Source organism: Heterodontus francisci, chromosome 13, assembly GCF_036365525.1.
Source record: "Heterodontus francisci isolate sHetFra1 chromosome 13, sHetFra1.hap1, whole genome shotgun sequence".
In the NCBI taxonomy this organism is placed as follows: Eukaryota; Metazoa; Chordata; class Chondrichthyes; order Heterodontiformes; family Heterodontidae; genus Heterodontus; species Heterodontus francisci.
The window spans coordinates 98,854,074-98,868,754 of record NC_090383.1 but is presented as its reverse complement, the minus strand read 5'-3'; the positions used below and the strand labels follow the sequence as shown (position 1 = coordinate 98,868,754).

The following is a 14,681-nucleotide window of genomic DNA, read 5'->3' as shown; positions in this document are numbered from 1 at the left end:
GTATGGATTTTAGCAAGACTTTTGATAAGGTCCTACATGGCAGACTGGTCATGAAATTAAAAGCCTGTGGGATCCAAGGCAAAGTGACAAGTTGAATCCAAAATTGGCTCAGAGGAAGCACATGAGGGTAGTAATCTGGGGTGTTTTTGTTACTGGAAGGCCTGTTTCCAATGGGGTTCTGCAGGGTTCAGTACTAGGTCCCTTGCTTTTTGTGGTATATATCAATGATTTGAACTTGAATGTAGGAGGTAGGATTAAAAAGTTTGTAGACGATACAAACATTGGTTGTGTGGTTGATAATGAAGAAGAAAACTGTAGACTGCAGGAAAATATCGATGGGCTAGTCAGATAGGCAGGACAGTGGCAAATGGAGTTCAACCCAGAGCAGTGTGAGGTAATGCATTTGGGGAAAGCTAACAAGGCAAGGGAATACACAATAAATCATAGGATACTGAGAAGTATAGAGGAACAGAGGGACCTTGGAGTGCATAAGCAGATAGATAATGTGGCTAAGAAGGCATACAGAATACTTGCCTTTATTAGCCAAGGCACAGAATATTAGAGCTGGGAGGCTATGCTGGAACTGTATAAAACAATAGTTAGGCCAGAGCTGGAGTACTGCATGCAGTTCTGGTCACTGCACTATAGGAAAGATGTGGGTCTGAATTTTACCGGCTCCTCAACACTGCAGGTTGCAGCGCAGGGGCTGGTAAAATTCTGTGGGGAGAGGCCCGCCTCGACCCGCGACATCGAGAAGGGCCCGCCGCAGGTTACTGGCGGCGGGGGGACCTCGGTGTGCCCCCACCCGGCACTTGGTGGCGGCACCCCAATTAGATATGTAAAACGGTCCTTACCTCTGCAGATTATGCACAGCGCCGCCTCTCCGTACACACTTCCTCATTTTATGCAGAACGGGTGGACGTCACGTGCCATCTTGTTCACGATTAGAAAAGCCGGTGGGTTTTCAGAAGCAGAAGATTTCGCTACGGAAGGTAAGTTCTGATATTCAGGGGTCTCACTCTGCATTCTGTAAGGGATGAGGGAGGGATTTCAGGGGTCTCACTCTGCATTCTGTAAGGGGGGAATTACAGGGGTCTCACTCTGCATTCTGTAAGGGAGGAGAGTGGGGGGGATTACAGGGGTTTCACTCTGCATACTGGAAGGGAGGAGGGAGGGGATCTGGGATTACTGGAGGGAAAGCTCTGCAGGCATGAGGGAGGTACTGTGTACTCTCCCTCCGTAAACAGTGTATGCTCTGCGTTTGTTTGTATTCGTGAAGGAGCAATGGCACTCTAGTCACCGTGTGTGGGGAGGGTGCCAGAAAAGGTAGGAGCGTTAAGGTTGTAGGTATGGTGGGGGCAATCAATTCAGCTGGTAGGATCTTGATGTGGTCATGCTGTGCCACTGAGTGTTGGCCAAGATGGGCAATGTCATGCCATGCCACATAGTTGATCCATGAAAGCACCTGATGTACCCATCAACACCAATCCCTGCCCTATTAGGAACCTTCGAATAAATGAAGAATTCAACTTTATTTATCACATGGAAATGGGTATGGCTTATCCTACATTGTGTGATCCTCTGCTACTGAGGATCTGTATGCGTTGGAGCCAAAATTAGCAGGCAGGTGCAGTCCACGTAGAGGCCCCCGGTCATGAGCAGCAGCCTCCAAGGGGAGCTCGCCATTACAGTCGCCATGCATCTACAGGCCCCACATGACATGCCATCGGATGTCAGAGCACCAGTGTCAGAGGCAATTGCGCATGCAGGGAGGGTGGTGACACATCTCTGTGCCCTGCTCAAAGATGACCTGCAGCCCATGGGCTTCGGTGGACATCCTATGCCTGCAGTCCTCATAGTGGCAGCAGTTCTCAAGCTTGACGCCTGTGCAGCTTTTCAGGGGCCCACCAGAGACCTTTGTGGGGTCACACACTCAGCAGTGCACCGCTGCATCAGGGAGGTCACCAATGCCCTGCACCGGAGGGCCAGTGAGTATGTCCGCTTCAGGACGGATTCTCACAGCCAGGCCCAGACAGCCATCGGTTTCGGCACCACTGCCGGAGAACCTTAGGTTGTAATGTTCATAGACTACACCCACCTGGCCATCAGGCCTCCCGCCAGGCTACCACCTGCAGACGTCACCATTAAAGGAATCCTCTCAATCTAGGTGAAGTTGGTATGTGATCACTGGAGATGCTTCATGAAAATCTGTACCTGCTTCTCAGGCAGCTGCCATGACACCTGGGTCTAGCACCAGTCCCAGCTGCTACCGGTGTTCACTGAATTGACGCAGATAGAGGGGTGGCTTCTTGGAGACAAGGGCTATCCCTTGCAGACATGGCTCCCGTCACCAGTGAGAGGCCCCACCACTGCTGCAGAGGAGAGATACAACGCCAGCCACTGAGATACAAGAGCCACCATTGAGCAGGCGATCAGCATGGTGAAAGAGCGCTTCCAATGCCTGGACAGATCAGGTGGTGCCCTGTACTACAGGCCAAAAAGGCCAGCTCCTTTCTTTAATGCTTGCTGTGTTCTGCACAACTACGTACCCAATAGGGGCCAGGCTTGGCATGATGAGGAGAGACGTCAACAGGATTCCTCCTCGCACTATGAAGGTGCTGAGGACCTAGAACGTGAAAGGCGCATGGGAGGGCAGATGGCATCCAGGCTCAGCATGCAGGGCTAGCAGTGAGCTAGTGATGTACGGCAGTGGCTTATCAGACAAAGGCTGTCTGCTGCATAGGAATCGACATGAGCTCTGCAAGCCACACATCACCCTCGCTCACCTGCTGTGCGGCAGTCCAGATCTGCAGCATCTCTGTGTAAACCATTAGAGGCAGCAGCTGACTGAGATAATGTCAATGTCACTGCATCCGTGGAGACCCTCGTGATTAATGGTGGCATGGCAATGATGTTATTGCTTATGTTGGCTGTCCTGAAGGGCCAATGGTGCAAAGGGATGTGACATTGGCGCTACATGCTGGCACACATCATTCACACAGAGAAAAGGACACACATGTTGGTGAGGAACAATTATTTTTGTTTTAATTCATTCATGGGATGTGGGCGTCACTGGCTATGCCAGCATTTATTGCCAATCCCTAATTGCCCTTGAGAAGGTGGTGGTGAGCTGCTTTCTTGAACCGCTGCAGTCCATATTGACTTCATAGCGGTTAGGTACAACTGAGTGGCTTGCTTGGCCATTTCAGAGGGCATGTAAGAGTTAACCACATTGCTGTGGGTCTGGAGTCACATGTAGACCAGACCAGGTAAGGACAGCAGATTTCCTTCCCTAAAGGACATTAGTGAACCAGATGAGTTTTTACAACAATCGACAATGATTTCATGGCCATCATTAGACTAGCTTTTTAATTCCAGATTTATTAATTAAATTCAAATTCCACCTTCTGCTGTGGTGGGACTCGAACCCATGTCTCCAGATCAATACCCTGGGTCTCTGGGTTACTAGTCCAGTGATAATACCACTACGCCACCGCCTCTCCGTGAAAGATGTATTTACATTGCTGTGACACCCGTGCATTCCCATTTGTGCCAGTGTGATCTCTGTAAATGCTTGCGAGTGCCCCTTCTCAGTGCAACCTCTGTGCTAGCAGCCTCACTGGAGGAAGGCTGCTGATCTGATTGCTCTTTGGCTGTGGATGACTTTGGTGCTCGTACCCTGTGCGCACGAGGCCTAGAGGGCCCTGGCTGGCTGGGGAGTGCTCCTTCATCCCTTTCTGGCATTGGACCCTTTGAAAGCGGATGGCTCCACAGCTACTCACCTTCTCTGCCACCTCCAGCCAGGCTGCCTTGTTCAGGCGGGAAGGCCTCTTCTTACCGTCGCTGGTGAAAAGGACTTCCCACCTTGCCTGCACAGCCTGGAGGAGGGTGAGCAAAGAGTCTTCGCTGTACTGTGGGAAACCCTAGAACACCCCTCTGCCATCCTTGGCTTTTGGTGTGGTCCTTTAAATGCAAAGGTGACTCCACCGTGTAACAGCTCTAACTTCTGGCTGCAAGGTTTGTCTTGCACATGTTTAAAAACCAATGGAGGATTAGTGAGGAAATCTGTGCTGTTGTCATGGTTTTTCAACTAATACACATGGACACATGTTCACAAACACTCTGCTTCTGCAGCAGCTGATCATATTTATTGGTGTAATATTTCTAGTTGGCAACGCAGCTAGAATATGAACATATTTTCCTGTTTTTTAACGATCATTTAATTACAGTTACATGTATTTTCACATAACTGTTGGCAGAGAAATGAATACAGATTCCAAATGCATATTAGTCTGCGGCTTTTCACAGTCAGATGATTGGTAGCCCAGAGTATGTAAATATTCTGCAATTATAGTTTTATTTCTGTTGTGTATTTGCCTTTTACGGTACATTTAAGTCTCACGTCCTGGAATGTGTAAAATTAAGATTATTCACCCAGGTGTGGCATGCCTACAAGAAGCAATCTAACACTTGAGTGGAAGAAGAGGATCGCAACTTCACAGGACACTGGGACACAGCAGGATAAGTATGTGGCAACAAAGCAGAAAGTGCTGGGAAAACTCAGCAGGTCAGGCAGCATCTGTGGAGAGAGCAGCAGAGTTAACTTTCAGGTCTGTGAATCTGGTCAAGTTAACTCTGCTTCTCTCTCCACAGATGCTGCCTGACCTGCTGACTGTCTCCAGCACTTTCTGCTTTGCTGCTGGATTGACACCAGCCCCACTCTTCAACAGTGAGGTAAGTATTTCTTTCACAGCTGTCAGGAAACAGGTGCTGGGGTGCTTTAAATAGGGCCCCAGTACCTGCTGCACTGCTGTCAAATGGTTCCTCACGGCGCCGGATGTCTCGCCTCTCCCCACATAATATGGGACGGGGCAGGGCGTCGCAGTGATACTAATGAGCCCCCGCACGTAATATTGCGGGGGCTCAGTGGCGGCTGCCGAAAGTGGGCACCCTGCCGGGTTCAAAGGGCACTGCCACGCAGCGGCACCCGAGTAAAATTCAGCCCGTGGTTGTACTAGAGAGGGTACAGAGGAGATTTACGAAGATGTTGCCGGGACTGGAGAATTTTAGTTATGAGCGAAGATTGATTAGGTTAGAATTGTTTTCTTTGGAACAAAAGAGGCTGAGGGGAGACCTAATTGAAGTATATAAAATTATGAGAGGTCTAGATAGAGCAGATAGGAAGGCCCTATTCCCCTTGGTTGAAGATTACATATTCAGGGGGCATAGATTTAGGGTAAGAGGTAGGAGGTTTAGAGGGGATTCAAGGGGAAATGTTTTCACCCAGAGGGTGGTGGAGATCTGGAACTCACTGCCTAAAAGGGTGGTCGAGGCAGAAACCCTCATAACATTTAAAAGGTACTTGGACATGCACTTGAAGTGCCATAACCTACAAGGTTACGGTCAAAGACTGGAAAATGGGATTAGACTGGATGACTCCTTGTCGACCAGCATGGACACAATGGGCAGAATGGCCTCCTTCCGTGCTGTAAATTTCTGTGATTCTATGATTCCTCTTCTTTATGCTGCTCCTCCTTGTTGGGACAGACCAACATCAGAAAAGGGTCCTACAACAAACATTGGACCCTAATTCAGAAATTTTATTCATTTATTCATCATTTAAAACAGTTCTGATGAGTGGTCTATTCACCTAAGGAGCAACTGAACCCAATAAGGCAGGCAGCGCACATCCGGCGCATAATGCCAAATTAGGTACTTAGATGCCTGTTTTGCAGCTGAAAATGAGCGTGGTGCCAGAAGATTTCTATGCCCATGTTCTGTGCAGCAGCTGTTTGCAAAGTAACCTGCCTGGAGAAGGGCCAATTTTTGCTATGCTCAATAATCATTGGCTATGTCTGTTTGCACTGGTCCTCAGTAGCTTTCCAACACCACCATTTCCATTTCTCCCAACTAGCAGGTGGCCAAGCTGTGCTCTATTTAAACTGACGGACTCCTGGATCTCAGGCTCGTAAATCAACAGGAGAGAAAATGTCCCAGACTGCCAACGTTACATAGCTGTAAGGTGGAATCACTGATGCAACCATTGCCCCGGATGGTCAGGACAGTCCAAAACAACATGTAGCTGCAGCCAGGTTGTCAATTTTCTGCTTCCTCCGCTTTTTTGAAAAATTTCCTCCCACTACATTTTTGTAATCCTGTTTCCTGCTAAATATCTTGTAGTCCCACTCCCTAAGTGACCGACAGACCTGGTGCAACTACCTCATCTTCCCTGTGATGCTCTTCTGTGGCAGCTCCAATGCTGTAGAAAGTATTGAAAAGAAAATTGTTGAAGGGAAAAGGAGAAAGACAGGAAAAGTGAGGGGGAAGGAAAGAGATGAAAGTGAAAAAAAGAGAGATTAAAGTAAGGTGAGAGACACACAAAAATGAATTGGGAGCAAAAAAGAAAAATGAGTTGTGAAACACAATAATGATGGGAGAGAGGGAAATTAAAGTGAAGAGATCAGAAACTGAAGTGTAGAAAAGAGACACTAACGTGGAGCAGAGAAACTTAGAAAGAGAAATGAAAGTGAATGAAAGAGTTTCACAAGAAAAAGTGACCAGCTATTTCAGCTCCAGCAGTGTGCATAATATGCGAAATGAAAATTTAAGATTATTACACAACATTAAAGCATGAAACATTTCCTATAGAATACTTTGTCCTAATAACTTAATAGGTCTAATGACAACATTGGTAGGATATTGAGAAGTATAAGTAGTCTAGGATGTGAGCAGTTAAAAATATTAAGCGGTTTTGATTTATCAGCTTAATCTTAATATTGGCAAACTGATTAAGAAACACAGCGAACCAAAGAAACAGCAGAAACCATGCTATTGTTATAATGATCTTGGCAAAAAGGCAAGAAGTTCAGAGTTAGCACAACACATGCAAAGATTAAGTTTAAAGATCTTTTAAAAAACAGTTAGCGATTATTTTACATTTGGAATCAAATCTAACTCCAATTGCACATTACACTGTATACCTTCTGTTCCAGCCTGAGGTTTGGAAATGTCCTGAGCTGGTATGGGGTGTTTTGGAACATACTTTTTGGAAGGAGGTAGACCTTTTGATGGAAAAAATTAATTGATGGTCAAAAAGAAAGGTGAAAAATAGGAAAGTCTGTTTTTAAATGGATTACAATGGCAAATGTTTAAATCCAAGTTGAATTATACATTTATCTAATTTCGGCCTATCAATGTTTCAACTGCCATGTGGGCACAAAGGCATATGTCATGCACCCAATTTCCAGTGATAAACACCAGAAAATCAGGAGAGCTGCAAACTGTGGGCTGGATTTTACAGGCCCACCCGAGGTGGGATCAGAGGGCCCGTTGCCCAGTGATCTTCCCGGGAGCAATATAGGCCAACGACAGCCTTCCCATCCAGAGGCCAATTAAGGCCCTTAAGTGGCCTATGAATGGCCAATTAGGGGCCTCTTCCTGCTGCCACTGGTGGGGGTGCGGGGGCCTCCGCCGTGCGAGGAGGACGCCTTGTAAAACAAGGCGCCCTCCCTGCAGACTTGGGGGGGGGGGGGTCTCTCCTCCGTAGGCAACTTGTAGCCCATCGAACCAATTTATCCCTCAGGACCTCCGTCCCCCTGGACCACAAGACCACCCCCCAGTGCCCCTTTGTCGGGGCCTTCCAGACTGGCTCCGGTGACCACGCCACATCTACCTCTTGTCCGGGGTTCCACTGCTGAGCCTGGGTCCAAGGCCTCTGCAGTACCGCCAGTGACTACTGCTCCTGCTGGCGCTGCCGATACTGCTGAGCTACTGGCCCTCTGCTTGGCCGGCAGTTCATGGAACTGCCTCCTGAAACATACATTTAAAAACACCAGAGGATCTCTCTGGGTGGTCGTGAAAATATAGAGGCGAGGATCCCCCTGCCTTTTTGGCCCGGCGCTGAGAGCCCCACCTTGTACATAAAATCTAGCCCCGAATGTGTCTTCCTCCAAACTGAAGTCTGCAATTCATGCTGCCAACAAGTGATACACTGCCAGGAAGTCAGCATTGAAATGTTTATAAATATTGTAAAAATTCAGGACATCTCAAAATATAGTTAAAATATAAACAACAAATTCTGGGAACAAACAGTAGGTTAATCAATATCTCAAATAGAAAGAAAGGTTAACATTTTGAATGTGATCTTTCTGATCAGCTGCTGAATGACAAGTTATGTACTTCTAAAATTTTCTGAAGGAAAAATTCAATATGACCAGTTTTGGGGTGCAAGGATCGCAATGTACGATTACCCTGCACCCATTGAAGCAGGCAGCATGCAAAGTTCATGCTGTCTTCTCATCAACATGATTGTAGCGTGCAGCCCAACGCAAAACACACTGCACACTCAACAGAGGACCCAGCAGCGTGTATAGCTAGCATGACGCTCCGCTAGCCTGAAACTCTTAAAAGCAGTCTGCTCCTTTTAAAAGGGAGCTGCATTCAGGATACAGCAGCTGCTGCAACAGTCTCAGGAAGGCTTGATTAGAAAGTACAGCAAATGAAGCAACAGATCAGAGAGGGGGCTCCCAAGTTTTCGAGGAAATGTACAGAAGACCAGAGCTGGTTAACCAAAAGGTAGAGGAGATAACAGAAGGCTAGAGGATGTTGCAAATACAAGATGTGGCAAGGCCTTGGGAGGATTAGAAATAAGGATGAAGATTTTAAAGTCAGTGCAATGAGTGGCAGAAAGCCAATGGCAGTCAGCAAGGACATGGGTGACCTGATGCAAGATAAAATATGAATGGCTCAGATTTTAATGGGTTGAAATTGATGAAGAGAGGAGAATGCAAGGAGGATAATATAGGATTCAAATCTCGATGTGGCAAAATCGAGTATACAGGTTTCAGCAGCAGTTGGGGCAAGGGCATGATGATCCGGGATGTTGCAGAGCTGACAGTGAGCAGCCTTGCATGAACAAGATGAAGGGTTGGAACTCAACTCTGAGTCAAACAGGATGTCAAGTTATTGCATGAACCGATTTACCTTGAGCGAGTGGACAGGGAGGGAAATTGAATTAGTGGCAAGAAAGCAGGGGCCACAACGATGGTTTCAGTCTTCCTGATGTTCAGCTAAAGAAAACTGACGGTCATCTACAACCTGTGTTATTCAGGCAACAGAGAAGTGGGGGTGTTGAGGTCGAGGGAAGTGATGGAGAGTTAGAACTGATATGGAAGCTCAAGAATTTTCTACAGCTTTCAATAATCCAGTACCTTCCACATATAAAAACAGAATGTTATTCTATTTCTATATATGATGCTATAATTTTGCATTCTATTCATCCCCATTATAACAATTATACATGAGCTTTACCTGCAAACATTGGAACATAGCTGTGGAGTATGTTCTGACCAATTTTGGCTATAACAATCTTTCACCTCAGTCAGATAGAAAGATAATGCTGATCTTCTCGGAGGTGGTATGGCAAAATATTCCAATTTAATATATTTTGTCAATACAATTCCTTTAAAATGATACTAGAGTCACTAGACTATCAAAAATATCAGTACAATACTAGAATTATGTATGTCACATGTAATGCACATTGTCTGTTAAAAGCTTTTTTTATAACTATATAAACTACTCACTACTTACATTATCTGCAATTTCAGCTAGACACATTCAAAATCATAGACTACTGAAATAACAAAGACATGACTGTAGAAAGTTTTTACTATAGGCGGTTGCTGCTGTTGATGAGGGCCGTGAATATAACTAATTCATTAGGGACAAAACAAACTCTTTGAAAACCTCAAATGAAAAAGTTGCCCAAGTCTTTAAACTTCTGCTGCCTCATTTTTAAACTTCTTAAAGACTTTCAGGAATTTCTTGTGGCATTGCTCAAGGAGAATATTATGCTTCATAGCATAAGCTCCCTAACTTACAACCGCAATTATTCTTCCCTCTCCAGAACAGCCAGTTAGAATTCCTCCTGCTCTCTTGCATTCTGTCCCCTCTGCCTAACAGGAACACTCTCTACACCTGCCCATCTCTCGAACATTTGCTCATAACTCCAAAGCAAAACTGCCAGGTTTGCAAAGAACATCTACTGTGAAAAACAACTAAAAAACAGTTTTTCCTGGCTAATCATCTTAATGAATCTAGCAGATTTACTTTGGGGTTTCTACCGGCGACGTGAAACCCACCCTTAAAGAGTCAGTGGCACTACCACTCAATATAAAAGCAAATTTCTCTCCCCTGTGTAAATAGGGTCTCTCTTCCCCTCTCCAGCTGCTTGTTTCTCTCTGGTCCCCCCTCAGCCAGATCTTCCTTTCCTTGTTACCCTAGATCCATCTCCTGTTGAATCCATCTATTTCTCCTCTCATACATTTCCTTTCTCTCACGTTTCCCTTGGCACAGTGTTGCTGTAAATAACATCAGCAGTTTATTTGTTGGAGATATACTCTTGTGCATGCATGTATTGTTTTTCCATGCCCTTTCTTCCTTCAATTGTTCTCTCTCTCATTTCTTGTCACTTCCTTATTCTTTTTGCACTTCTCTGTATAAGGACTATAATAAAGATGAAACATTGCAAAAAATACCATTATATTAGTATACTACAAAAATATTCCTTACTCACATTCCAAAGTAAGCGGTTTGGATCGTTGTTCTTTTAGGAAATTACTAAAGTATTAAACATGTTGAAACAATTTTTAATACTGTGTTCTTTATTTGATGTAATTCTTTCTTTAATTATGCAGCTGCTGCAAAAGGCCAAGTGGAAATGAGTCATTTTGTTTGCAAGTTCATTACCAAAATATCAGTTTCAGTCAAAATGTCAGCAATAATTATAGATCTTACACAGTAAGACCTACAGCCAGGATTTGTGACACTGTTCGTTCACCTGTCAGCTTTAATGAACAGAATGTGAATGTGATGTTTTAAATAATACTTTGAGTTAAAGGGGTTGAACATCCAAGGAACTTTCCCAAACATCCTTTGTAACAATGGCAGAAATTCCATGGAAACACTGAAGAAACAACAGTTATGCGGGTCTTCCACCAAAGTTACAGTGGACGATCAAAAGAAGTCCCACAGAAATTCAACACTAAAGACCTTTGAAAATGCCTCGAAGCAATGTAGTAGAAATGATTGGAGGAGGACCTCATATGGAAGACAGGTTAATAAGAAAGGTCTCACAAACTATTTATCATTGTTACAACCAGGTGAGAAAGGTGTCTCGGGGTCTGTTGCTGTCTTCACCTGTTCTTATTGTAACAGAGTTTAATATTAAACACACTGTTTTAAGCTCCCCCTTTGTGAATCCTTGTTCACAGCTTTCCAATTATAAAGCAAAGAAATGAGCACACTAGGTTTTCTTAAGTTTAAAGAAGAGTGAAATTTATTAAACCTTAAACTTAAACTCTCATACGGTTAGCGCCCACGGATATACGACGCGCCCACACTAGCATGCACACACGATACACACATGCAAATAGGGACAGAAAGGAGAAGAAAAATTACATGGAGAGGTTTGAGGCAGTCTCTAAAAGGGGGTTTCTTGTTACTGTTTCTGTGTTTCCAGCTCGCCATAGAGTCCTTGACTGTCGACAGTTCTTACTTTTCGTTGGGGCCCAGTATTCTTCTCAAATCTTGTTCACTGTAGGAGACTTTTCTCTCTTGGGGTTCATATGTCTTCAATGGTTTCTGAAGCTGGTGAAAGCGATATGAGAGCAGACAGGAGAGAGGTCTTCTTAGTCCAGGAGAAAAGTGTTTTTTGACCTCTTTCCCTGTTGGAAGTCCAAATTAAAAAAAACTCCGTCAGTCAGTCATGTGACTACAACTGGTCTGACCACTTCTTCTGTGTATTGGGGTAGCAACGACTGGGTCTCCTTGTTCCAACACTGTCTGTTACTATGCAAATGTCTTTCCAGTCAGGGGATGGCAATTTTAAGTTTTAATGTTCATGTGGCAAAATAAATGTGTGCCTCAGTCTTGGCAGGTGGAGGGCTTGTCTGACAATCATTCTTCTTAGTTCACCAAAATTTATTAACTACCTGAACCTACATTGTTCGCATGAAGTCCAAAAAATATTTGTTAAGAATGGTTAATCAGATAGTTGATCATGGGGAGAGATTTCCCCTATTTGCTGTGTGCAACAAAATCCTAAAGCTTGTAACTGAGTAAACAGCAATTAACAACTTGCATTTAAATAAAGCCATTAATTTAAAAAAATCCCAAGATGCTTTGTGGAAACTTAATGGGAGAAAACTTGACACCAAACCAAAGGAGACATTAGGGATTACTAAAAGATTGGTCAAAAGGATAAGTTTTAAGGAAAAGAGGGAGAGGTTTAGGGAGGAAATTCCAGAGCTTAAGGCCTAGATGACCTAGATGGCTAATGGCACAGCTATCAATGGTGCGGTGAAAGGATTTCAGGATACATTTACAATGTCATTATCCATACCACTCAAAGGAAATGTTCTCACATTTACAAATTAGACTTGTAAATTTAATGGGAGATATATGTCAAACTCAGTTAAACATAGGTAAATCAAATAAGAGCTGACTTCCAAAGGTGATGTTAAAGTGACTGCCCTTAACAAGTTGTGCACAGCAAGATCCTACAAACAGCAATGTGATAATGGCCAGAAAATCTGTTTTTAGTGATGTTGGTTGAGGGATAAATATTAGCCAGGTTACTGGAGAGTACTCCCCAGTTATACTAGCATCTAGAAGTTCAATATTCCATTTTTGTTTAACACTTCTTCCTTTTTTTCCAATTCTTCTCTTTACGTCCTTAGTTTCCTGGGTGAGGCCAAACAGATAATCTTCTCCCTCAGTTCTGCCAATGTTAATCTCAATGTTGAGTTTATTAATCAGCCCTACTTGTAGGGAAAACTCTGGCTTCCATTCATATGTTCCACAAGTTTTAATGGAATGGTACAACACAATAATCAAAGAGTTCTATATTTGCACTGCTACAGGCCAAATTTCCAACCATGCCCTATGTTCCAGCAATACCACTCTGTAAACAAACAAAAGAACATCCATAAAAAGAATGCAACACAACTCTTTTAATTTTTCTACCAGGGAACAGAGATGCTTCATGTCTCCCTAAGATGATTCTGGCTGAGATTAATAGCCTTAACTGATGTTGAAAATTTTCCACGTGAGCATCTCCAACATTACAGCATGATAGCATCCTGCTGCCTTCGTCCACTGTTACTCATTGGTAATACCTTATTGTAAATTGCAACACCTCAGCTGACTCTTTTATCTTTTCTGAATCAACAATGCTTACAATCTCTGTTATATACCTCTCAAGCCGCAGCATTTTAAAAGGATGGAATTCAGGTAGGACTAACAAATAAGCTAACTTTGCCAGCATGAGAGCTTCTTTCAAAGACACTGGCTCCAATATTTACAGGGAGGTGGGAAGGGCAAAAATGACTCTGGAACACTTCGAGACCAGGGATGTGGAGGTCATGTTGAATTTAACAGCAGGCCTCATCTTAATGCTTTTCCTCTATTTCTTGTCTGGCAGCTAGCCAAATTGACAGGCTGCCAGATGGGGCACCTGTGGTGCCAATGGCTGAGTGTTCCTCGCAGCCATTCTCACTTTAATGGGGCCAACATAATTTCAGCGGGCAGCCATGACTGGCTCCTCACTGTGTTGCTGTCTCTACGCACCTTGTCTGCCCCGATTCAGCGTGCAGCCCATGCGCCCCCACCAAAATCTCAAGCCGGCCCTCTATGAGCTCTTTAACTAGCTTAATTGGGCGTTTATGCGAATCAGGTGGACTCTGGTGGCCAGCTCCCCGCTCTAATAAAACTCGCCAGCAGTGGGAATGCCGATGGGAAAGCAGCACACCAGCTGGGCTGCTATTTTCAGCACCCACCGGCCTCTGTTGCCGCCCCCGGTAGGACCTAAACATCCTGCCCATGGTGTCAGCAAATGGAGATTGAGGCAACTTTTTCAAATACTTTTTAATTTACTTGATAATATTCAGAAACAAAATTTACATGAAATTATATAGTGGGAGCAAGTGAAACATGCGAAGGATAGTCAAGTACTCAAATGGATTAACCAGGTAGAAATTTTCTTTTGACAAGTATGATGATCCTATCAAGCCACCTTTTACTCATGTAAGTATTTCCTTTCATTATGCATGTACATATAACATTTGAAGGTCAGAAAGTTGTCCAAGAACTTTTTACTTACATAGCAATTTACATAATAGTCCCTGCAGTATAACAACCACCAATTATTTAATACAGCCATCATATTTTCTTCCCTCTGATGTTTACTGCTTTATTACAGCAAACTTCATCACTGTCAATTTGTTCATCAATCAAAAATAATGTGTGAGCTGCAATAACAGAATTTTACTCCTTTGCTATTACCATTTTCTCAGAGAAACATCAACAGTTGAACACCTTAGTGTACAACCATTTAAAAAAATAATTTTTGTACCGCTTTTGTACTTGAGTTTGAATAGCTTTTCCACAAAGGGAGAATTGCTAACAGATCCCTTCAATTAGCATGATAACAAAGTGATGTTGTGTAAGTTCATCAGTTTGTTTCTGAAAAGAAAACTATAATTGACAGTAAAGAAGTAAGTACATTTATAAATATAACAAAGGAATTTATTCCAAATAACGTACTTTTAGAGAAACAAAAACAAATGACAAGTAATAGCGAAATAAACAGTTCCCACATTATTTGCCCCATCACTGCATTT

At 43.8% G+C, this 14,681-nt stretch overlaps 1 protein-coding gene across 16 annotated transcripts in view; it reads right to left on the bottom strand.

Annotated features, from left to right (window-relative positions):
- Positions 1-14,681, bottom strand: part of LOC137376532 (CAP-Gly domain-containing linker protein 4-like) — a 373,251-nt gene that overhangs the window by 144,079 nt on the left and 214,491 nt on the right. For 10 of the 16 annotated variants that reach the window (XR_010976270.1, XM_068045264.1, XM_068045256.1 and 7 more), the window contains one exon: positions 6,981-7,061. The exons of 3 other annotated variants lie outside the window; for them this stretch is intronic. Coding sequence is in view for 12 of the 13 variants with exons in the window: in XM_068045264.1 (XP_067901365.1) it covers positions 6,981-7,061 (81 nt within the window). In the remaining variant the exon portion in view is untranslated. Of the gene's footprint in view, positions 1-4,985; positions 5,568-6,980; positions 7,062-11,247; positions 12,965-14,681 lie in introns of those variants that run through there. 3 more of the 16 variants (XM_068045269.1, XM_068045271.1, XM_068045270.1) reach the window with 3 other exon arrangements.